Here is a 23749-nt window from a genome sequence, read left to right on the forward strand (position 1 = left end):
TCCAACCAGGGCTGTGATGGGGATTAAATAAGGTTACATTCATCAGTCTCTGAGTGGAACCTGGCACACAGAAATCACTCCATACACACCCTGCACACCCAAACCCCTCGCAGACGTGTGTACAGGCACGTACACACCTACACAGCTACGCATCCGGGCACGTCCTCTCCTGAAACCCAGGTTCTGACACTGACAACCGAACCAGGCAGCTTGCACACTTGGTACCATCCTCTGAGAAAGCTTGAGTAGAACACTTTAAACACTTTCTTTTGTGTTTGAGAAGATAAAATCGAAAAATGAAACTGGAACATCAGAATAATAGAAGTTGCATTAAAACTTGTGCCTAGAATGTCAGTGGAACTAACCGTCGATTTTAGGGGTCTGTGTGTCACTCACAAACCTCTCGACATCCGCCCCCCTCCAAAACCTGACTGTCTTCAGCTGGGAAGAGGCCTGTGTTAAGGCTGGCTGAGTGACATTGATAAAATATGGGGCTGCCAGTAATTTAGTTCACCCCGGAGAGGGATTTATCTTGTTTATGCCTCCTCAATGTGGCCATCAGTCTATGCAGAGTATTCAAAGTCATGCAGCATTAGTCAGAGAAGACCACCCAATAAAGAAGAATGAGTTCCAGTGTGGGCTCCCCCACTCACAACTGGGGTGAACTTGGACAAGTCACATAACTTTCTGGAACCACAGTTCCCTCCCCTGACAGGTGGAGCTATTTCCCTGGGCAGAGCTGACAAGTTAATGTGTATAAGCCTGCTTTAAACTCTACACTCCACTTTCATTATTACTAAGAAGAACCATTACTTCCTGTCAGTTAAAATTGTGCCTTTCTATTTTTACGTGGCAGAGGTGGGAATTAAGGCATGACAGAAGAGAAAGCATTCCTCTCTTATTTGAGTCTGCAAAGCCTGGACGTGACAGAGAAGGCATACCGGAAAATGGGGACATTAGTGACACTAATGACAGTGTTTATTTGCGACGTGTGCAGGTTAGGATTCCTTAGTGTGAACCATCTTCCCAAGAATCCTGTCCAAAGCAATACGGTGCCTCGGCACCAGGCAGCAGGATCATGGGCTTTCCCAGACAGACCCAGCTTCAAACCCCAGCTCAGCCGCTTCCACATGTGTTCCCAGCAGTGTGACCCTCAGACCTGGGCAACAGGGGCCCCTGCCCTGGGCACTGCATTTTAGAGGGCCCCATTCTGGCCCTCCACTGACTACACCAGGGCAAGGAATCTGAAGGACGAAGGGACCGTGATCTCCCAGAGCCGGAAGGCACATCAGAGACCCCACTCAAGTAACCAGGACCTCATTCTCTGCTCGAGGGCTCGAAACCAGCCTCCGGAACCTGCACGGGCTCTTCCTGGGACCACTCCCCCCAGGGGATGGCCGAAGATGGCTGTTTGCAGAGGGTGTGCGTGGGCCAGCTTTACCTCCACCACTGCCGTCAACGCATCCTTGGCTCCAGTGCCACTGAGCTGTTTATTGTTCTTCAAACATACCCTGGTATTCCCCCAGCTTAGACCGTCCTTGCCTCCCCACCTCCTCTGAGTCAGACCAACACGCTGATCCTGCAGTGTCAACTTGAGTATCTTCACCTCTCTGATGCCTCCCCTGTCTTCCTGGTCCACTCAGGTGCCCCTCCCCCTGGGCTCCCAGAGAACCCTGGAATGCTTCTGTTATAATATTTATCACCGTAAACTTTGGGGGCACCTTATAATTTAACTAAATTTTATCCAACATTGAATATAAATAATTCCATCTCATAACATAAAATGCAGGTGGCTTGTGGGTGTTTTGAAAGCCTTGGGACAGCAGGTAAGAACTTTATACCTAGTAAAGAACCAATTTATAAAAGAGGTGATGCTATGAATGGGCCGTAGCCCAGCTGAGTCAGAAAATGGTCTCATAAAGTCTCAGACTTGTGGACCGAGATTTTAAATAAAAATTTAAAGAATATTTATGTCTCATACATTCCATTCAGCACAGAGACCATTAAAATATAATTCTCCTGCCATCCTTAGGAAAGACAAGTTAAGTCTCTTTAGACAAAATGGATCACTGGCCTCATAACAACTTAGGGAACTTTCAGAGAGAAATATAAAAAGTAACTTATAGAAGTTACTTGTCTTTCTATTGACTTCACACAGAACTTACATAACGTACAGCAGGATTGGTTTTCTTTTTTTCTTTTTTTTTTTTGCGGTACGCGGGCCTCTCACCATTGTGGCCTCTCCCGTTGCAGAGCACAGGCTCCGGACGCGCAGGCTCAGCGGCCATGGCTCACGGGCCCAGCCGCTCCGCGGCATGTGGGATCTTCCCGGACTGGGGCACAAACCCGTGTCCCCTGCATCAGCAGGCAGACTCTCAACCACTGCGCCACCAGCGAAGCCCCCAGGATTGGTTTTCAATAGTGACTACTGTATCACTTCCAAGAGTTGCCAGTCTCCCTCTTTGTCACCTTACATTCCCCATCCTGAAGCTCAGTACTTACAGAGAAGGTTGATGTTTAAGTAGGAAACTGTCATTTGATTGTATTAAATAAGCTATTGTTTCATGGTTATATCTACCTTAGTGATTCTTCATAACAAGTTTTCTCAGCCTCGGCACTATTGACCTTTGGGGCCAGATAACTCTTTGATGTAGGTACTGTCCTGTGCATTGTAGCGTGTTGAGCCGCATCCGTCACCTCTATCCACTAGATGCCAGTAGCACCTTCACCCCCATTGTGATGACCAAAAATGTCTCCAGACACTGCCAAATGTCCCCGGGGCGGGGGGGCAAAATTGTCCCTGGTTAGAGCAACTGCTCTATAAAAGTCCCTAAGCCTCAATCAGTAAATGATCTCCCAGTCATTTGTCTGGCTGGGAATCACATATGCATCCTTTTAGAATTAGCTTAAAACGTACTTCCTCCTAGAACTTGTTCCATATTTCTTCAGGCAGAATTAGTCACTTCCTCCTCCATGCCCCAGCGCATCCTATTCAATCTATGGAACTCGAATCATCTGTTTATGGACTTGTCCTGCTGCATCCCAGCCCCATGATTGTCATTATCGCCACCGTCTCCATCGCTCTCACCATCTGCCAAGTACTGGGCTTTTTCTATGTGTCCATCACTGTGCCAGCTGTTTTCATGCATTGTCTCTTCTATCTACAGCCCTAAAGGTGTTAGTAAACCCATTTCGTAGATGAGGAAACTGGGACTCAAAGATGTTAAGTAACCTCATCATGTTGCCATAAGTGATTTGTTTTCAGGTTCATCTCCAGCATGTGAGATGCTAGAAGAGCAAGGTATCTGTTGTTATCATCTTTATAGCTCTCTTGCCTAGCTCAGTTTATAGAATTAAGTAGGTACTTAGAAAATAATCAGTTTGGGCCTCCCTGGTGGCACAGTGGTTAAGAATCCTCCTGCCAATACAGGAGACACAGGTTCGAGCCCTGGTCTGGGAAGAACACACATGCTATGGAGCAACTAAGCCCGTGTGCCACAACTACTGAAGCCCACGCATCTAGAGCCCATGCTGTGCAACAAGAGAAGCCACTGCAATGAGAAGCCCGCGCAGCACAACAGAGTAGCCCCCGCTTGCAGCAGCTAGAGTGAAAGCCTGCGTGCAGCAGTGAAGACCCAACGCAGCCATAGATAGATAGATAGATAGATAGATAGATAGATAGATAGATAGATAGATAGATAGATAGATAGAAAATCAGTTCAACAGTGAGGCACTGTCCCAGGTGCTGGAATACAAGGGAGAGAAATAAGGTGAGAGAAATAAGGTGGGATCCAGGTTCTAGGAGAGCGTGCCAGCTGGCAGAGGCGAGAAACCCTGAAGAGGTCATTTTGGTAAGATGAGTTGTGGTGGGGGAGTGAGTAGGGAGGCCGGGTAGGGCTGCCTAGGTCACACCTGAGCTATGAGGAGTGGGTGAGAGCACTGCCGGCAGGACACACAGCCTGAGAAGGGTATAACAGTCTAGAAAAAAAAGCGATTTGGTGTTGCTGGCATTTGCATGACGGCAGGAAGGACACATAAACAAGATCCCCCCCACCCCACCCTTTGTAGCCTTGCATGCGTGCTAAGCGTTTACACTGCATCCTGTAGACAAAAGGAGTCCCTGAGAGTGTTAAGCACACAGATGCCAGATTTCCCTTTGGGACAGACCCCTCAGGGCTTGTGTGAAAGACTGATTTGACGAGAGGAAAACTAAGGGCAGAAAGACCACGTAGGGAGTCATTGCACAATCCAAGCAGGGGTGATAAGACTCAGAAATGTTTGTTCAGCAAACTTGTTGGAAATATATCTGTGTGCAATGGTACCAATTTAGAAACACAAATGGATTAGCGAGTGTATAACTGTTCTTTGGAATCCTCTCCTAAGCATGAGCCACCTCTGTGGTATGCATGCCCACAGCATCCCTGCCTCTCTCCTCTCTGAAATGTTCTTCCCCTGTCTCCTGTTTGGTTCCTGACTTATCTCCAAGATTTTGGAGAATGTCACCGTCCTAAATACCTTGCCAGTTTCAGCCAGCTGTCAGCCAGTCTTTGCCAGGTAGCAGTGGTTTGCTAGAGCCAGGGCTTATGGGTCACAAGAGCCAATGATTAAGTTTTCAGGAATGTGCCTGCTGGTTAGTGTCACAGTAGTTTGAGATTGGCCAAGGTGGGAGTGTGAACCATGGGAAATCGGCAAATGCTGCAAGGCAGGGCTATTTGTTCCCCCTGGAGAGCTGGATGTCTAACATCTACCAGCACACCACTGCTAGTGCCTTTTTTTTTTTTTAACAGCTTTATTGGAGTATAATTGCTTTACAATGATGTGTTAGTTTCTGCTTTATAACAAAGTGAATCAGTTATATATATACATATGTTCCCATATCTCTTCCCTCTTGCGTCTCCCTCCCTCCCACCCTCCCTATCCCACCCCTCTAGGTGGTCACAAAGCACCGAGCTGATCTCCCTGTGCTATGCGGCTGCTTCCCACTAGCTATCTATTTTACGTTTGGTAGTGTATATATGTCCATGACACTCTCTCACTTTGTCACAGCTTACCCTTCCCCCTCCCCATATCCTCAAGTCCATTCTCTAGGAGGTCTGTGTCTTTATTCCTGTCTTACCCCTAGGTTCTTCATGACATTTTTTTTTCTTAAATTCCATATATATGTGTTAGCATACAGTATTTGTCTTTCTCTTTCTGACTTACTTCACTCTGTATGACAGACTCTAGGTCCATCCACCTCATTACAAATAGCTCAATTTCATTTCTTTTTATGGCTGAGTAATATTCCATTGTATATATGTGCCACATCTTCTTTATCCATTCATCCGATGATGGGCATTTAGGTTGCTTCCATGTCCTGGCTATTGTAAATAGAGCTGCAATGAACATTTTGGTACATGACTCTTTTTGAATTATGGTTTTCTCAGGGTATATGCCCAGTAGTGGGATTGCTGGGTCATATGGTAGTTCTATTTGTAGTTTTTTAAGGAACCTCCATACTGTTCTCCACAGTGGGTGCACCAATTCACATTCCCACCAGCAGTGCAAGAGTGTTCCCTTTTTTCCACACCCTGTCCAGCATTTATTGTTTCTAGATTTTTTGATGATGACCATTCTGACTGGTGTGAGATGATAATCTCATTGTAGTTTTGATTTGCATTTCTCTAATGATTAATGATGTTGAGCATTCTTTCATGTGTTTGTTGGCAGTCTGTATATCTTCTTTGGAGAAATGTCTATTTAGGTCTTCTGCCCATTTTTGGATTGGGTTGTTTGTTTTTTTTTTGTTATTGAGCTGCATGAGCTGTTTGTATATTTTGGAGATTAATCAATCCTTTGTCAGTTGCTTCATTTGCAAATATTTTCTCCCATTCTGAGGGTTGTCTTTTGGTCTTGTTTATGGTTTCCTTTGCTGTGCAAAAGCTTTGAAGTTTCATTAAGTCCCATTTGTTTATTTTTGTTTTTATTTCCATTTCTCTAGGAGGTGGGTCAAAAAGGATCTTGCTGTGATTTATGTCATAGAGTGTTCTGCCTATGTTTTCCTCTAAGAGTTTGATAGTTTCTGGCCTTACATTTAGGTCTTTAATCCATTTTGAGCTTATTTTTGTGTATGGTGTTAGGGAGTGATCTAATCTCATACTTTTACATGTACCTGTCCAGTTTTCCCAGCACCACTTATTGAAGAGGCTGTCCTTTCTCTACTGTACATTCCTACCTCTTTTATCAAAGATAAGGTGACCATATGTGCATGGTTTTATCTCTGGGCTTTCTATCCTATTCCATTGATCTATATTTCTGTTTTTGTGCCAGTACCATACTGTCTTGATTACTGTAGCTTTGAAGTCAGGGAGCCTGATTCCTCCAGCTCCGTTTTTCGTTCTCAAGATTGCTTTGGCTATTTGGGGTCTTTTGTGTTTCCATACAAATTGTGAAATTTTTTGTTCTAGTCCTTTGAAAAATGCCAGTGGTGGTTTGATAGGGATTGCATTGAATCTGTAGATTGCTTTGGGTAGTAGAGTCATTTTCACAATGTTGATTCTTCCAATTCAAGAACATGGTGTATCTCTCCATCTATTTGTATCATCTTTAATTTCTTTCATCAGTGTCTTATAATTTTCTGCATAGAGGTCTTTTGTCTCCTTAGGTAGGTTTATTCCTAGATAGTTTATTCTTTTTGTTGCAGTGGTAAATGGGAGTGTTTTCTTGATTTCACTTTCAGATTTTTCATCATTAGTGTATAGGAATGCCAGAGAGTTCTGTGCATTAATTTTGTATCCTGCTACTTTACCAAATTCATTGTTTAGCTCTAGTAGTTTTCTGGTAGCATCTTTAGGATTCTCTATGTATTGTATCATGTCATCTGCAAACAGTGACAGCTTTACTTCTTCTTTTCTGATTTGGATTCCTTTTATTTCCTTTTCTTCTGTGGTTGCTGTGGCTAAAACTTCCAAAACCATGTTGAATAAGAGTGGTGAGAGTGGGCAACCTTGTCTTGTTCCTGATCTTAGTGGAAATGGTTTCAGTTTTTCAGCATCGAGGACGATGTTGGCTGAGGGTTTGTCATATATGGCCTTTATTATGTTGAGGAAAGTTCCCTCTATGCCTACTTCCTGGAGGGTTTTTATCATAAATCGGTGTTGAATTTTGTCGAAAGCTTTCTCTGCATCTATTGAGATGACCATACGGTTTTTCTCCTTCAGTTTGTTAGTGTAGTGTATCACATTGATTGATTTGCGTATATTGAAGAATTCTTGCATTCCTGGAATAAACCCCACTTGATCATGGTGTGTGATCCTTTAAATGTGCTGTTGGATTCTGTTTGCTAGTATTTTGTTGAGGATTTTTGCATCTATGTTCATCAGTGATATTGGCCTGGAGTTTTCTTTCTTTGTGACATCTTTGTCTGATTTTGGTATCAGGGTGATGGTGGCCTCGTAGAATGAGTTTGGGAGTGTTCCTCCTTCTGCTATATTCTGGAAGAGTTTGAGAAGGATAGGTGTTAGCTCTTCTCTGAATGTTTGATAGAATTCGCCTGTGAAGCCATCTGGTCCTGGGCTTTTGTTTGTTGGAAAATTTTTAATCACAGTTTCAGTTTCAGTGCTTGTGATTGGTCTGTTCATATTTTCTATTTCTTCCTGATTCAGTCTTGGCAGGTTGTGCATTTCTAAGAATTTGTCCATTTCCTCCAGGTTGTCCATTTTATTGGCATATAGTTGCTTGTAGTAATGTCTCATGATCTTTTGTATTTCTGCAGTGTCAGTTGTTACTTCTCCTTTTTCATTTCTAATTCTATTGGTTTGAGTCCTCTCCCTTTTTTTCTTGATGAGTCTGGCTAATGGTTTATCAATTTTGTTTATCTTCTCAAAGAACCAGCTTTTAGTTTTACTGATGTTTGCTATCGTTTCCTTCATTTCTTTTTCATTTATTTCTGATCTGATCTTTATGATTTCTTTCCTTCTGCTAACTTTGAGGTTTTTTGATCTTCTTTCTCTAATTGCTTTAGGTGCAAGTTTAGGTTGTTTATTCGAGATGTTTACTGTTTCTTAAGTAGGATTGTATTGCTATAAACTTCCCTCTTAGAACTGCTTTTGCTGCATCCCATAGGTTTTGGGTCATCGTGTCTCCATTGTCATTTGTTTCTAGGTATTTTTTGATTTCCTCTTTGATTTCTTCAGTGATCACTTCATTATTAAGTAGTGTATTGTTTAGCCTCCATGTGTTTGTATTTTTTACAGATCTTTTCCTGTAATTGATATTTAGTCTCATAGCGTTGTGGTCAGAAAAGATATTTGATACAATTTCAGTTTTCTTAAATTTGTCAAGGCTTGATCTGTGACCCAAGATATGATCTACCCTGGAGAATGTTCCATGAGCACTTGAGAAGAAAGTGTATTCTGTTGTTTTTGGATGGAATGTCCTATAAATATCAATGAAGTCCATCTTGTTTAATGTATCATTTAAAGCTTGTGTTTCCTTATTTATTTTCATTTTGGATGATCTGTCCATTGGTGAAAGTGGGGTGTTAAAGTCCCCTACTATGAATGTGTTACTGTCGATTTCCCCTTTTATGGCTGTTAGTATTTGCCTTATGTATTGAGGTGCTCCTATGTTGGGTGCATAAATATTTACAATTGTTATAACTTCTTCCTGGATTGGTCCCTTGATCATTATGTAGTGTCCCTCTTTTTCTATTGTAATAGTCTTTGTTTTAAAGTCAATTTTGTCTGATATGAGAATTGCTACTCCAGCTTTTTTTGGTTTCCATTTGCATGGAATATCTTTTGCCATCCCCTCACTTCCGGTCTGTATGTGTCTCTAGGTCTGAAGTGGGTCTCTTGTAGACAGCATATATATGGGTCTTGTTTTTGTATCCATTCAGCCAGTCTGTGTCTTTGCTAGTGCCTTTTTAACTGCATCTTTAACTCCATTTTTCTTTTGTGAACCTAAACTATCATATACGATTCTGTGACTTTCATTGTTTACATATTTCTTTTAATTCAATTACTACTTATTTTACAACTATTAATTAAATACCTACTATGGACCAAGCCCTGTACTAGATCTTGGGGTTACGAGAGTGAATAATTACACACATAGCCCTTGTCCTTACTCTTTTCTCAAATTAGATGTGGAAGCAGATCTTAATCAAAAAACCACACAGGTTAGGTTGAAATTACAACTGGGACTGGTGCTGCAGAAAAGAGCTACATGGCACTGGGAGCTACATGGCACACTAAGGGCGACACAGTCTACAAAGGGATGAGGAAGGGGATGGAAAATCAAGGAAGGTTTCCCTAGGAAGGCACAGTTGAGCAGAGACCTCAGGAAGGAAAGGGAGGGGAAGAGTCTTCCAAGCAGATCCACAGCTCTGACTCTTGAGGCTGGCTTCAGCAGCTTATTCTGATTTTGTGGTTCTGCAGTGGGGACCTAGACTCTACATTTATAGTAAGTACTCCTAGTGCTTCTGATATACATGGGCTCTTGCTTATGCTTTGAAAAAATACTGAGGCAAAGAATATACAGAGGGCTTCCCTGGTGGCGCAGTGGTTGGGAGTCCGCCTGCCGATGCAGGGGACGCGGGTTGGTGCCCCAGTCCCGGAAGATCCCACATGCCGCGGAGCAGCTGAGCCCGCGAGCCATGGCCGCTAAGCCTGCACGTCCGGAGCCTGTGCTCCGCAACGGGAGAGGCCACAACAGTGAGAGGCCCGCGTACCGCAAAAAAAAGAATATACAGAGTGATCTAGTGTTTACATACATAATTTACATACATAATTTACATACATAATCTAGTGTTTACACACATAATTTATTAAATATCCGTTTCTTGTGGGGCTGCTCTATGTCAGCCAGTACACTAGGAATGCTCACTTGTGTTTGTCCCACTCTTCTGGCCTTGTCTCTGTCCCGCGCTGAGCATCCAGTCTGACTGTCCCAGTCTTCCCCATCTGCACAGTGAGGGGTTTGGACTGTATGACCTCAACATCCAATGGCTTTGAGACCCTGAAAGTGTGTTTTCCCCCTCTCTGTAGATGCACTTGCCGCAAAGGTTACGTTGGCGATGGCTCGACGTGTTATGGAAACATCATGGAGCGACTCAGAGAATTAAACACTGAACCCAGAGGAGAATGGCAAGGAAGGCTGACCTCTTTCATCTCACTCCTGGGTACACAGCCATGGGTGCACATTTGCACAGAAAGCGCAGTCCTCTGATGGGCAAGGACATCTGCCAGACACACAGTCACTCAGAAAGGGGTGTGCGGGATAGGCAAGTCTTGTCTATTGGGATCAGCCCTTTCTAGGAAGGGCAAGTGGGAGGAAAAGGACAAGCAGCTGTTCCAAGGAGATGAGAGTTAGTGCCAAGAGATCCAGCAATGCAGCAGCTAAGGACAAGGTGCTGGGGTCACCGTCGATTAACAGGTCTGCAACAACAGTGAGATAGGCAGCTACCGATGTGAGCATGGAAACCATCCTCTTTCCCTTGACCTTATGGGTCCTCCAGATGGGAAACAACGTTGGCAGGTAGTACTGGGAGGCACTATCCATGCTCCTCAGTGAAGGTGCCATTTGAATGTGGGGCAGAGTCTTGGCGGTGTGCGACCAACCATCTCACATATCGCTGGGTGTTTAGCATCCTTGGTCCCCCAACCACTAACAGTCTATAGTGACACATTCTCTGCCAGCCCCCAGGCAGGGTGACAGCCTAAAACACCCTCCTGCCTTTCCAAACACCCTCTAGAGGTCATGACCTCACACTCCCATAAGAATGAAATATAGCTGATCACAGCGTTAGACAAGATTTCCAATAAAACACAAATTTTGCCAGTCGACAGGAAATAAAACACAGGCTTGAGCAATCAACAGAATCCTTAAAATATTATCATCTAGAACTGACCAGTCACCAAGCATGATTTCCCAGAAAGAGCACGGGCGGAGGAGGAAGTGTTCTGCACTGGTCAGTGCTGTGTTCTCAGCGCAAATAATGTGCCTCCTACACAAATGACCCGCTCTTTGCAGGACACCCCCCAGGGAGTCAGGCATTACTGGCAGACCTCAGGGCTCTCCTGCCTTCCTCTACACACTCTTAGAATATCAGTGAGAGCAGACAAGGGGGACAGTGTCCTTTAGACATTTCTCTGGACAAAGTCCAGTCACCCTGTCACCTGCCCGGTTTATGGGGTGTGGGGCACACTGCCTCCTGTGTGAGAGCACAGAGCCCATCCTGCTGTCCACGCCTCCCCAGGGGCATGGAACAGGACCAGCTATAAAATTTCTAGAGCCCAGTACAAAATGAAAAGACCAGGGCTTCTGTGTTCAAAAAGTATTGAGCATTTCACGATGGCAATGACAAAGCATTGAACCAAGAATGAGGCGCTTTTTTTTTTTTTAAGTATTTATGTTTGGCTGCGTTGGGTCTTCGTTGCTGCGCACAGGCTTTCTCTAGTTGTGGCGAGCGGGCTTCTCATTGCAGTGACTTCTCTTGTTGCGGAGCGCGAGCTCTAGGCCCGCAGGCTTCAGTAGTTGTGGCACGCAGGCTCAGTAGTTGTGGCGCACAGGCTTAGTTGCTCCATGGCATGTGGGATCCTCCCGGACCAGGGCTCGAACCTGTGTCCCCTGCATTGGCAGGCAGATTCTTAACCACTGAGCCACCAGGGAAGTCCCAAGAATGAGGCTCTTCTGAGCTGGCCCTGATGGAGCAAGGGCTGCATCTTCACTCACTGAGATGGCAACAGCTCAGAAAGTCAGGCACAGAGGCAGAGGTTGTCCAAGAATGTTGTCACATGACCCTCATGGACCCTCGCATCCCAGGGTATCTTTGAGTCAAGACTGTGGCTATAGGAAAAATCACACAGTTGTGAGGAACACTTGGGGGCCTCACATTCTTAGCTTCCCAGTTCACCTAGGGCCTGCATAATACCAATTAGAATGGAGAAGCTCAGGAGTCAGAGGGTCTAAGTGGACCACAAGGGGCATTGCCTGATTTTACTCCTCATGAGCTACTGACGCATTTAGTGTTTTCTTTCTTTGTGTATTTCAACTCCTAAGACAAAGCCTATGCTTGGCCACTGAGTAACCTGGGACCATTTACCGTGCTGTTGCCGACAGACAAAGGATTAAAAGGATTCAATGTAAGTATTTTAAATAACCTTGTTTTATAAATAAGGACTAATGTAAAAAAAAAAAAAAAAAAAAAACCTTAGCAGACAGTAGTACCCTCTTTATTTAAAGTGGGAAACCCCATTAAAATTAAACCTACTGATGATGAGATGCAAATTTTTTTATAAAATTCTTTGAGCAAAATAAAACGTCCTTACGGATAGTATACAAACAGTAAGTGCACAACTCAATGAACTGTCACAAAGTGCATGTCGATGTGTCTAGCAAGACTCCCCCAGTGCCCCCTTCCAGTCATTACCCCTCAAGGGTAATCACTAAAGCTTCTTAACTGTAGTCACGTGATAAATAAGATTTGCGTAATGCAAAACTGCTCACTTCCCACAGAAAGAATTAAATTAACATACCAGCTAGGTATTTGTTTCTTTAAAATCATCGTAAGTGGTAACAGTGGTAGGGGAAACTAGAAGAGAATTGTAGTCTTCGGTGTGAGCAGCTGCCGTCTCAGATAATGTCAACCAGTGGGAATGAAACCCACAGTGCCCAGTGGAGGTTTCCCATGGTATCAGTGCCATAGTTAGATTTGGTTTAATGTAGGTAATGAACACACTGATTTGTGTGAAATTGGTTTATATTGGTTTATATACGATCACAAAAATATCCAAGATACTTTGTGATCATAATTTGTGCTGCAGTCAGTTAACACCCAGCGAGTTTCAGACTCTCTCCTCCTAATATGCCACCACCATTCATCCGTCCAAGATGAATCTGTCATTAATCTTCAGAGATGCACTCACATGTCTCCTGTGGGGAAGGAGAACTAGTGAATATTGAAGGCATCTGGGCTAGACACTTTGCATGTGGTCTCTTGTTTAATATACAGATTGAATTTACACAGTTGAGAAAAGGTCTCTGAGTGATTGTTGACAATCTAATATTGACAAAACGTCAGTCAGTTTGATCCAAAGGATTTCGAAAATCTTAGTTTTGCTCTTCAGAAGCTCCATCGGTCCACTCTACTGGGTCTTTTCACACAATTTCACATTTCATTCCCAGCTGCTTCCTGGGCTCAAGATGACTGACCTCTCAGCACCTGCCAACCACGTTGGTCCTCCCGGCCCCAGCGCTATGCTCTCCCCACGATGTCCGGTTCCCTCCCAGAGCACCCCCCATGGTTTGAGAGCAACCGTGCCTCACCTCTAGATTTCTGCTCCCTTTAAGGCCTGGCTTAGGGCAGCTTATCTCTGGGAAAGTCATCTGTATCTGAAAGAGCCCAAACTCAAGTCAGGGTGAACTAGCTTTGATGTTTTTGATGCTAAACAAATCATAACCTGAATCACAAACCTCATTTTTCCCTTCAAACCACAGTAGAGACTGAAGGAATCGGCTTGCTTTTCTCAGGTAAAAGAGCTTTTGCTGAATAACGAAGCTGCTCAGTACTTTGTGAAACTCCACATAATTGCTGGACAGATGAGCACCGAGCAAATGAATAATACAGACACATTCTATACTTTGACCGGAAAGTCAGGGGAAGTCTTCAGTGATGATAAGGTAGGTGAGGGTCTCTCTGATTTTCACTCCCAGAATGAAGCCGCTCACTGAGTCGATGGCCATAGCCAGCTCTCTCTTGGTGTCCGGGGGTCGTGAAAGGTTCCAAAGAACTTCTTTCCTTGTTCCTTATTTGTCAGAGCGCTTCCCTACACAGGAAAGAAATGGAGAACAGCACTGGAAAGGGTCAGGTGGGAGAGGGGTGGGCTGTTACGGGAAGGGAATTGTAAAGTGATTTTGCTCTGGTCTGAATTAGTTTTCAAGGCAACCATCATTCAACTGCCAGCAGGAAGGAGAAATTTACAGTAAACCTTTTTCCTGGAAGCATCAGCAGATCAGCACTCCTCTTACGAAAGGAAATGGATTGTTTGTTTTAGATTGCCAGGGTTTATCCATTCTCTCCAACTCAACACTGCATCAATCAGTGCCATCAATTCCGTTTTGTTTTTAAAATATCTTCCTCCTCTTTCACAAATAACTCTTTTTGTGATTCTACTGAGCTGAAGGGCACATGGTCAGTCAACAGAGAGAGTGTATGGGGGGAGGGGTTATGACCTATCCTGTTGCATTTCACCAAACATCAATAGTTGATAGATTAATGAGCACTTACTATGTGCAAGGTACTGGGGTAAATCTGGATTTGTGTTACATAAGGCTCACAACAGCCCTGTGAAGGCTTTTCCAATGGGAAAACTGAGAGGTAGCACAGTAAGGGCCAGAGCCACGATTCAAGAGCAGGTCTGCCTGACCCCAAAGCCTGAATCGTTCACCAGTGGGTTGTACTGTGTGCGTGTGAGGATGGATGGATGGATGGATGGACGGACAGACAGACAGAGGAAGATGTGGTTTCCTTTCTCACAAGGACATGCATTCATTCCTTTATTCATTCAACAAATATGTTTTATTGTGTGCCTCTTCTGTCCAAGACACTAAAGTAGGTAATGAATTTGCGATAAATTGAATAGTTTGGGGCCTTTTTGTAGCTTGCCATCTATGGCGGGGAGACTGTAATGCCTTATTCTCATTTAGCAATCACTGGTAGTCAGAGGTGATTTCATATGTTATCTCATTTGATCTTAATGAAAGACCTGTGAACTCAACTGAGCAGAAACCATCATTCGCATTTTGGGGATAAGTAACTCATCCAAGGTCACACAGCCAATAAGTGGCAGAACCCAAGGATTGAAGACTTCTTCTAATCCAGTGCTCGATTTTTCAAGGGCACACATTAATTTTTATTTTTCCTTGGTGTTTTAGGACAGACACCTGAAGCTTAAACTCTATGGAGGCAAAAAGAAGGTAAAAATTATACAAGGGAACATAATTGCTTCCAACGGGCTCCTGCACATCCTCGACAGAGCCATGGACAAGGTGGCGCCCACGTTTGAGAGCAATACTGAGGTGAGATATTTCAGGTAAAAGTGACGTCACCTCAAATCCATCTCCCTTTGCTCCCTGGAGAGTCACTCCCAAAAAGAAAATGAACGCCAGCACTATGTGCTTGTACTAGGACCCCAACCATGGGGAAAATGGGATAATTTCTGTTTTTAGTAGCATTCTGGGCACCTCTGAGAGAGAGAGAAAGGCATATCGTAAGCGTAGGAAAGATGTTGATTTTGTGACCTTTTTCATAGTCACACCTGACAACTCAGACCAGCTGTCGTGAAAATTTACCCCTTGTGCTTTATGGAGGAGATCCACACTTACGTGTAAACTCTGTCATCAGTCTTTTCATGTTAGAGCATCTAAATATTTCCTAAACCACCTTATTTTTTTTCACTGAATTTTAAGCAAGATGTCTCTTTTTAGCAAACCATAATGACAATGCTACAACCAAGATACAGCAAGTTCAGATCTTTGTTAGAGGTATGTACTTTTCATGAATTTCTAGAAAGTGTTTTATGTCCAGTCCTTTGGAAAATTAGCAGGGGGGATCAATTATAAATACTTGCTGGGGAATTCAGATATTTATCTGAGATAGGTTGCAGATATACATTTTCATTTCTCAAATGCAGGAAACCAGTGTGGGACATGTCTTAGATGAGGATGGGATTGGTGGACCATATACCGTTTTTGTTCCAAGTGATGAAGCATTGAATAGCATGAAGGACGGCACTCTCGATTATCTCCTTTCTTCAGAGGTATTGTATCCTGCTGACTCTAATGGTGTCATGTCAGGATCACTGCTTCAGTCTCTGTCCATACAGGCTTTTTCTAAATTAAGGATGACAAATAAGTAGCACATGTATCACCCTCTACCCTTCTGCAAAACAAAGGCAGACATCATTAATCAATCACTGTACTCTGGAGCTAAGCCTAGATGTGGCTACAGTCTCCTCAGTAGAGTTCCAAGTAGCTAAAAGACCAGTGGATCAGGCTGGGCACAGGAAATAGAATCTATATGCAACCCCAGCTCTGAATGGTTGGTTTGTCCTGGCTTTTCTAATATTTCTTAATAGCAAAATCATAATTTTAAGTTCCCTACAACTCTAAAATCATCTAGAAAATGAAGCCTAATGTAGGGCATTCTGGGCCAGGTCTAGGCTAAACTTAAAAGGAATAAATGTTATTTTTAGGGGCTCCCGACTCTCCTTTCTGTTGTTTTCAGTTCTCTCCACAATAACCCTCTCCTTATACACCATAAACCTTCAATTCTCTCACGTCCTCCTCAAGAAAGGAGATTTTTTACTCTTTCACTCTAGGGTATAAATGACTGATACCATTTAAAGTGTTTCCTCTTCCAGAAATATCAGCCTTAAACTGAAAAGAAGGTTAGCTAATTATGGAATTTTTTTTCATTAGAATGTCAAATAGTGGAATTACCGGAAGGACCACAGGCTTTCTTTCAGTACCCTGAGGCCCTGCTACCATCTTGGCAATGGGGCAAAACTACCTATGACCTCATATAGATCAGTGTTGACTATATAGAATGAGGGGGTCTGAATCTTTTAGAGTAGTGATCCCCAAACTTTAGTATGCTTAAGAATTACCCATGGAGCTTGTTAAATAAGCTGATTCCAGAAGCTCACCTCAAGCATTCTGATATCATGGCAGTGGAATGAGGTCCAGAAATAGACATTTTGGTAAGCACCAACTTTCTAACTCAGGTATCCCAGGTCACACTATTTTTTTGTTTTGTTTTGTTTTTTCGGGGTTTTTTTGTTTTGGTTTTTTTTTTTTTGCGGTACACAGGCCTCTCACTGCCGTGGCCTCTCCTGTTGTGGAGCACAGGCTCCGGATGCGCAGGCCCAGCGGCCATGGCCCACGGGCCCAGCCGCTCCGTGGCACGTGGGATCCCCCCGGACCAGGGCACGAACCCGCGTCCCCTGCATTGGCAAGCGGACTCTCAACCACTGCGCCACCAGGAAGCCCCACACTGTTTTTTGGCACTCAGAAACTTGTTGCCTGAATGATGTAGAGGCTCACATTCCCTTTCTGGGATACTTTCAGGTACCTACAGGATATCTTGCATTCAGAATACTTTGGATTAAAAAAAAATAGGTATCAAGGAACTAAGTCAGAGGGTAATCTCTTACATTACAAACAGATGTTAAACGTATTGATATGTGAAGGTTTGCTACAGGTTTCCATTTAAAAAGTCAGATTTCCCAGTGCCTTTAAACTAGGGTGTTATTTTAAAAATATGATTCACACACAAGTTTCCGGAAACCTAGCTATTACAGGAAAACTAACATTCTTCTCTTTAGAACTCACATTCATATTTAATTTTAAATCCAAGACGTCATCATTTCTCCCCTGGGAAGGTATTAAAATTCTGAGATTATATGGCTTCTCTGAATGCATAGCTTCTAATTTGATACATATATTTTTGATAATAATAAAGGAGTTCTCAGACACCTAATCGGGTACATTTAAAATTAAAACAAAGCCTTTAGACTAGGACAGAAAAGATCAGCCTCCCTGCTTTTCTGTCAAGTACCTTGGCTCGGGAAGCTCCCCTCTTTCTCCTTGTAGCTGCCTGGAGCTGCCTCACTCAGGCTCTCGAGAGTAGATATGTCTCTTCTCGTTTAGTGAGATCCCATCGGTAGCTTGAAATCAGCCTCTGGTAGGAATATTGACACCATGGAAATTGGCCAACACTATAAATCGGGGCTTATTTTCTTCCCCATAGAAGGGATTTACCAGCACACCATTGCCCCTGGCTCTCAATCTCATTTCTCTCAAAGGCAGTATCTTTCTGCTCGCAAAGAATATAAAACCCCAAGTCTCTTTATCCTGAGTCTAAAACAGTTTTCCACTTCAACTTCTAGGTGAGGAATAGAACAATCATTTCTACCAGTTTCTCTGGTCCAGAGTCAGTGTGGGTTAAAATTCCTCAACCTATGGGAAGCTCCTTCTCTCTCCACCCATCTTAAGAGCATCCTTTAGCTTTATCTTCAGGGAGGAACCTTAGCTGGAGACAAGAAGATCCCCATCAGTTATGTGCCAATGAAATGGAAAAAAAATGATTTCCTCAGAAGAATACTTTCTAATTCTGCTTTGGGAATGCATCGTTTCCTTTCCAGTGTATCTTTCTGCTTCTCTCTGAAGCAAAATTTCAGTTCTGAACCATCCCATCCCTGCAGAGACCATGGCTATCAATCACAAACCCCAGCTTATGACTTCATCTAGACAGAAATAAGAGCAAAGGGAGCAAGAGACCAGCCCTTGCCAATTCACAAAACCTTGCAAGCTAAATGGGACAAAAAGAGGTGAATTTACAGAGTTCAAAGTCATAGTCACAGTTTGGTAGAAAACCTTTCCCTTTCTGTCTCTGGCACCGAAAGGCTTGGTTTTTGTTGTTGTTGTTGTTCGTTTGCATCTAAAACAGCAAGTAGGAAATGAATGTCCTCGTAAAGGAAAGAATGCACTGCTCCAAAAGGCTCTCCAGCGACAGCACCTGAAAGCACAGCCTGTCGCCCTGAGCCTAACTGGACTAAACTCTCTGAACGATATGGCCCCCGGCCAGATAAGGTGGCAGGCACACACGGTGGCACAGTGATGCTGGTCAATTCCGTTGTCCCTTTCATTCTCCCGTTTCTTGTAAAAAGGATCCAACGCCAATTAATTCTTGAGGCTTTCGAAGTGGATTATCCAGTTTATCAGGTCTTTGTATAGAATTAGAGGGTGGAAGGGGTCCATACAAACCCTGTTGTTTTGCAGACTACAGGTGCTGAGTGGCTTGCTCAAGGTCACACAGAAGCAGAACCACAATTAAACTCAGGTTCTTGAGGTCCAGTTCAGTGCCCTTCTCAGGACTCTTCCCCTCCTCGTTTTTACTTATTGGCACAAATGTTTATGTAGGTCCTGTCGTGTGCCCTGTACTATGCTGGCCGGGGACACAGTTACAGACCCAGTCCCTGCCTTCTGGGAGTTTGCAGTCTACTTCTGTCTGATATTTTCCAGCGGTCCCTACTTTTTCCCACCCTTTCTGCCACTTAGCATCCAAACGTGTAGTGGGATTGCTTCTGCCTGCAAGTCCTCAGTTCTGGGTACCCTAAAGTAGCTGTAAGGGGAAGTTAAGACACAGAGGCTAAGTGATTTGCTCAGAGTCTCACGGTAACAGAACCAGAGCTACAGAAACCATCACTTCCAGGGCTGGCCAACTGGTGGTCAACTTCAGCATTGTTATTGGTAACCCTGCCCTGCACATAATGCTAGTGATGTATAGATATGGTGGCCTGACGAGTGTCCACACCAGGACACTTCTGAGAGTGAATGGGGCTGCCAGGATGATAGGTAGAAAAGCCAGGGTTGTACTAGACAAACCAGGATGTGTGGTCGCTCTACTTACAGGTAATTCCCCTGGCATAGGGGCCGAGGGGGAATGCAGAGAGGGGTCTCAGTGAATGGAGCTCAGGTTCGGCAGGGCTTTCTCTCCACCTGGGACCTCATGCTGTTGGAACATGTCGCTAGCATGGTCAGCCTCTTGGAGGTTATGGTGATCTTGATTTGTAATCCTTCACCTTTCCGAGATAGAGTAACCGTGGCAGTGCCACTGAAGTAGCAGAATTCAGCGCTTCGAAGCTTGTAACCCAGCTCTGATTCAGCTGGGAGATTACAGACATACCACAGCCGACCGCCACTGCTGCTGCCGTCTTCTACGAGAGAGAGAGGCCCTGTGTTCCTCAATTCCATACACTGTCTCCAGGGCACCCGTATGGGGACTGTTCATCCTGCTTAGAGTCCCAAGACTCTCTTTTTTTCTCCACTGCTGCTTCTGTTTCCTGAAACATGAGAAACCCTCGAAAGGGCCTCGATGGCGAGATGAACATGTACCATGAGAACACAGAAGGAGAAAGAGCCCTGGCCAGATATTCCTAACAAGGACTGTATGTTCCTAAATAACCAGTACATGGTCTAACAAGCACATGGTTATTTAGAGAGAGTGAAACAGAATCATAAGCTGAGGCTGTCTTAGAAAACCTGGAATGTAGCCTTAGACATGGAGAGAGGTGATGGAGCAAGGTGACTGAGAGCTTGAGTGACTTCTTCGGCTTGTATCCTAAGTTAGCTTTGTGACCTTGGACATGGCTTTAAAACTCAGTGTTCTCACACATGTAATGAGTCAATAGTATCCCCACCTCACAGGGCTGTTGGGAGGCTTAAATGAGATGCGCATATAATGTTTTCAGAATAGCCCCTGCCATAAAGTAAAAATTTGAGGGCTTCCCTGATGGCGCAGCGGTTGAGAGTCCGCCTGCCGATGCAGGGGACACGGGTTCATGCCCCGGTCCGGGAAGATCCCACATGCCACGGAGCGGCTGGGCCCGTGAGCCATGGCCGCTGAGCCTGCGCGTCCGGAGCCCGTGCTCCGCAACAGGAGAGGCCACAACAGTGAGAGGCCCGCGTACTGCAAAAAAAAAAAAAAAAAAAATTGGTGAATGTTAGCTGTTTGGGGGATGGGGCTGTTCTCACCCTGGACTTCCCAGTAGAGAGATTATGGGTCATTTGTTTTTCTTGACCAAGTGTCCAAAGTCATTTGAGGAAGTTTGAGCAAGAGAAGGAAATCTGTGTTTTCCTCAGTGACTAAAGAAGTATTTTGATTCCATTGCAGGGATCTCGGAAGCTTCTGGAACTCGTCAGATACCATGTTGTCCCTTTTACTCAGGTCAGCCCCACTTTTCTCTGGTAGTTTTTCCTTGCTTTCAAGATATATGACCTTAAATTCCAATATTTTAGTGCTAGAGAACGTGTGACAGTTGTTCTTTATCTGGTGCTCTGAGCACACGCTGAGCAGTGAGTAATGAGCCTGTCATCAAAGAAATCTTCCAAGCCACCAAAACGCATGACCTCAAAGCTCCTGTCACTTATTTCATAAGCTTTCAAGCTATTTTTTCCAGCGAGGATTTGGGTGCCACTCTCAGTGTCTCTATTGTTCTCTTGTTCTTGCAGCTAGAAGTGGCTGCCCTCATTTCGACCCCTCACGTTAGGAGCATGGCCAACCAGATCATACGGTTTAACACAACCAACAACGTAGGTGAAAACTCTACTGCTGACGTCATTGCTCAAACGCATTTTTCTCTGCTTATGATCGTTCATTGGGTTATCCTACCTCGACACTAATTCACAGGCTTCGACTCTTTATGATTATTTCATTCATTTGTTATGTCTTTCAGCAAATACCTACTGAGCAGCTCCATGTGTGAGTCTGAACTAGAAGCCAAGAATAAAGCAGTGAAAAAAGCAGGCTTACATCCCAGCAAGAAAAACAACTTTAAGCAACTAATTAGTGACCAGTTAATTATTTAATTACAATTATAAACAGGGGCCCCAAGAGGAAGTTAAGAGGGCTGTGGGAGCTCACAGCGGAAGGAGACCAAGCAGATCTGGGAATCTAGAAGTCCTCAGTCAGGAGAGGATGCTTTGGCCAAGCTTCAAAGGATGAGTAATGTGAACTTGGGCAGAGATGAGTAGAAGAGAGTTCCAGGCAGAAGGGAGAGCAGGTGCAAAGGCCCTGAGGTGGGAGGGAACATGATTTATATAAGAAACTCAAACTTTGAGTTTATGTAAGAAACTCAAAGTATTATTCTGCTAACTTCTCAGGGTTGTAATATCAGCAGAAATATGGCAGCATAGAGATTATGTCTCCTGTTGATTCACTTTGGATTGTGATGATGATGCCCTCTCGTCCTTTCAGCAAGTTCCTGTTTGTTTTGGTTTTATTTGTTTGTTTTGTTTTGTTTTTTTGGCCAAGCTGCACAGCTTGTGGGATCTTAGTTCCCCAACCAGGGATTGAACCCAGGCCCACGACCATGAAAGCACTGAGTCCTAACCACTAGACTACCAGGGAATTCTCTCAGCAAGTTTCTGCTGAGTGCCTCAGATGTGTCAGACACCATTCTAGGCCCTCAAGGTTGGACCAATAAGCAAACAGATAAAAGTCCCTGGTTGCGTGGAACTTTCGTTCTAGTACATAGGACAATAGATAATAAATGAGTTAAATATATCATATATCAGAGAGTAGTATGTGCTGAGGCAAAAAACAGCAAAGCAAGGATGGGAACTAGAAAGTGGGAGTGGGGCTGATGTTTTAGATAAAGTGTCTAAGAAATCCTTATGGAGAAGAAAATATGTGAGCAAAGACCTGATGGAAATGAAGGAACAGGCAATGTGAATAGCTGGGGAAAGAGCATTCCAGAGACAGGAAACAGAAAGTGAAAAAGTGCGAAGCAAGGCACATGCAGATCGGGTTGGGGAACAGCAAGGTCCTCGGGGCCAGAACAGAGGGAGGAAAGGAGAGAGGTAGGAGGAGGACAAGGCGGTAGGAGGGAGGAGAGGTGGGGTCAGGTCACACATGGCCTAAGAACTTGGGGTCAGGATGTAGGTTCTTACTCTGAATGAGATAAAAAGCCATTAGAGGATTTTGAGCAATGGAATGACATGATCAGACATACGTTTTGGGAGACTGGTTGGGAGGTGAACGTAATAACTCAGAGAAGAATGATGGTGACTAGTGGGGAGACAGGCCGAGGTGTGAGGTAGGCTCAGGGAAGTATTGTGCAACACGGGGCATAGAGCCAATATTTTCTAATAACTGTAAATAGAAAGTAACCTTTAGAAATGGCATAAAAAATTTTTTTTAACGTATAAAATAAGAATGATGGTGACTCAGAGCAGGGTAGTAGCAGAGACATGGTAAGAAGTGGTTGAATTCTGAAGATATTTTGAAAGGCAGATCAACAGAAGGTGCTGATGGATTGGATGGGGGATGAGGAAGGAGGAAGCCAAAGATGACTCCTGAGCTTCTGATTGGAGCCACCGGAAGGATGGCGCTGCCATTAATATTGCTGGGGGAGCAGATTTGGGAGGAAAGTAGAGATCAGAATTCTTTGCTGAGTTGTTCATTTTCTGCTCCCTCGCCTACAGCATAAGCAGGAACTTGTCTGGGCTTGTTCCCTGATATCTGCCCAGACCCTAAAGCAGAGTCTAGCACAAGGCCACTAAATGTATCTGAATGAACGGATCCCCATTTCACCACAGGGCTAAAACAGTTTGCCCAAGGTCTCCTAGCAAACATAGTGCAGAGCTGGAATAGTTATGCCTCTTCCCCAGTCCGGCACCGGCAAGGACCATATCCGCAAGGACATCCTTGCTCGGAGTCAGTCAAGAATTCATTCAACAGGTTCATCTTTCCCTGTCAGCCAAGCCCTTCCAATCACCATCTTCCACTCAGTGGAAGGTTAAGTGAAGTTGAAGCCTCTTTCGAGAGGTCGCCGCCATTCAGCTCTGCGCAGGGACCTCTGGCGCTCCTCAGTACAGAAGGATGAAAGATGCCGTTGCTTCCTTCCAGGGACAGATTCTGGCAAATGATGTGGCAATGGAAGAAATGGAGGTTGTCGCCAAAAACGGCCGGATTTACACACTGACTGGAGTCCTCATTCCTCCCTCCATCGTCCCAATCCTGCCCCACCGATGTGATGAAACAAAGAGAGAGATGAAACTGGTAAGAAAACTAGGAAGCTCCACGAGGACCCTGAACAGCCCCACAGAGCAGACCGTTCTCTCCTCACAATTCTGAGGGAGCTGACGAGGATAGTTTCACACTTGAGCCTCATTCGGGAGGCCTTTCCGTCTTTGTGAAGAGGCA

The 23749-nt window shown here is 44.3% G+C and overlaps 1 protein-coding gene across 2 annotated transcripts in view; it reads left to right on the top strand.

The window, feature by feature from the left end:
* Positions 1 to 23749, top strand: part of STAB2 (stabilin 2) — a 162721-nt gene that overhangs the window by 44520 nt on the left and 94452 nt on the right. For both annotated transcript variants that reach the window (XM_060025489.1, XM_060025488.1), the window contains 9 exons: positions 10029 to 10162; positions 12043 to 12125; positions 13513 to 13662; positions 14917 to 15060; positions 15469 to 15525; positions 15675 to 15800; positions 20717 to 20770; positions 21055 to 21135; positions 23453 to 23605. In XM_060025489.1, the coding sequence (XP_059881472.1) occupies positions 10029 to 10162; positions 12043 to 12125; positions 13513 to 13662; positions 14917 to 15060; positions 15469 to 15525; positions 15675 to 15800; positions 20717 to 20770; positions 21055 to 21135; positions 23453 to 23605 (982 nt within the window). The remainder of the gene's footprint in view (positions 1 to 10028; positions 10163 to 12042; positions 12126 to 13512; positions 13663 to 14916; positions 15061 to 15468; positions 15526 to 15674; positions 15801 to 20716; positions 20771 to 21054; positions 21136 to 23452; positions 23606 to 23749) is intronic.

The sequence above is a fragment of the Delphinus delphis genome, chromosome 11 (assembly GCF_949987515.2).
Source record: "Delphinus delphis chromosome 11, mDelDel1.2, whole genome shotgun sequence".
NCBI lineage: Eukaryota > Metazoa > Chordata > Mammalia > Artiodactyla > Delphinidae > Delphinus > Delphinus delphis.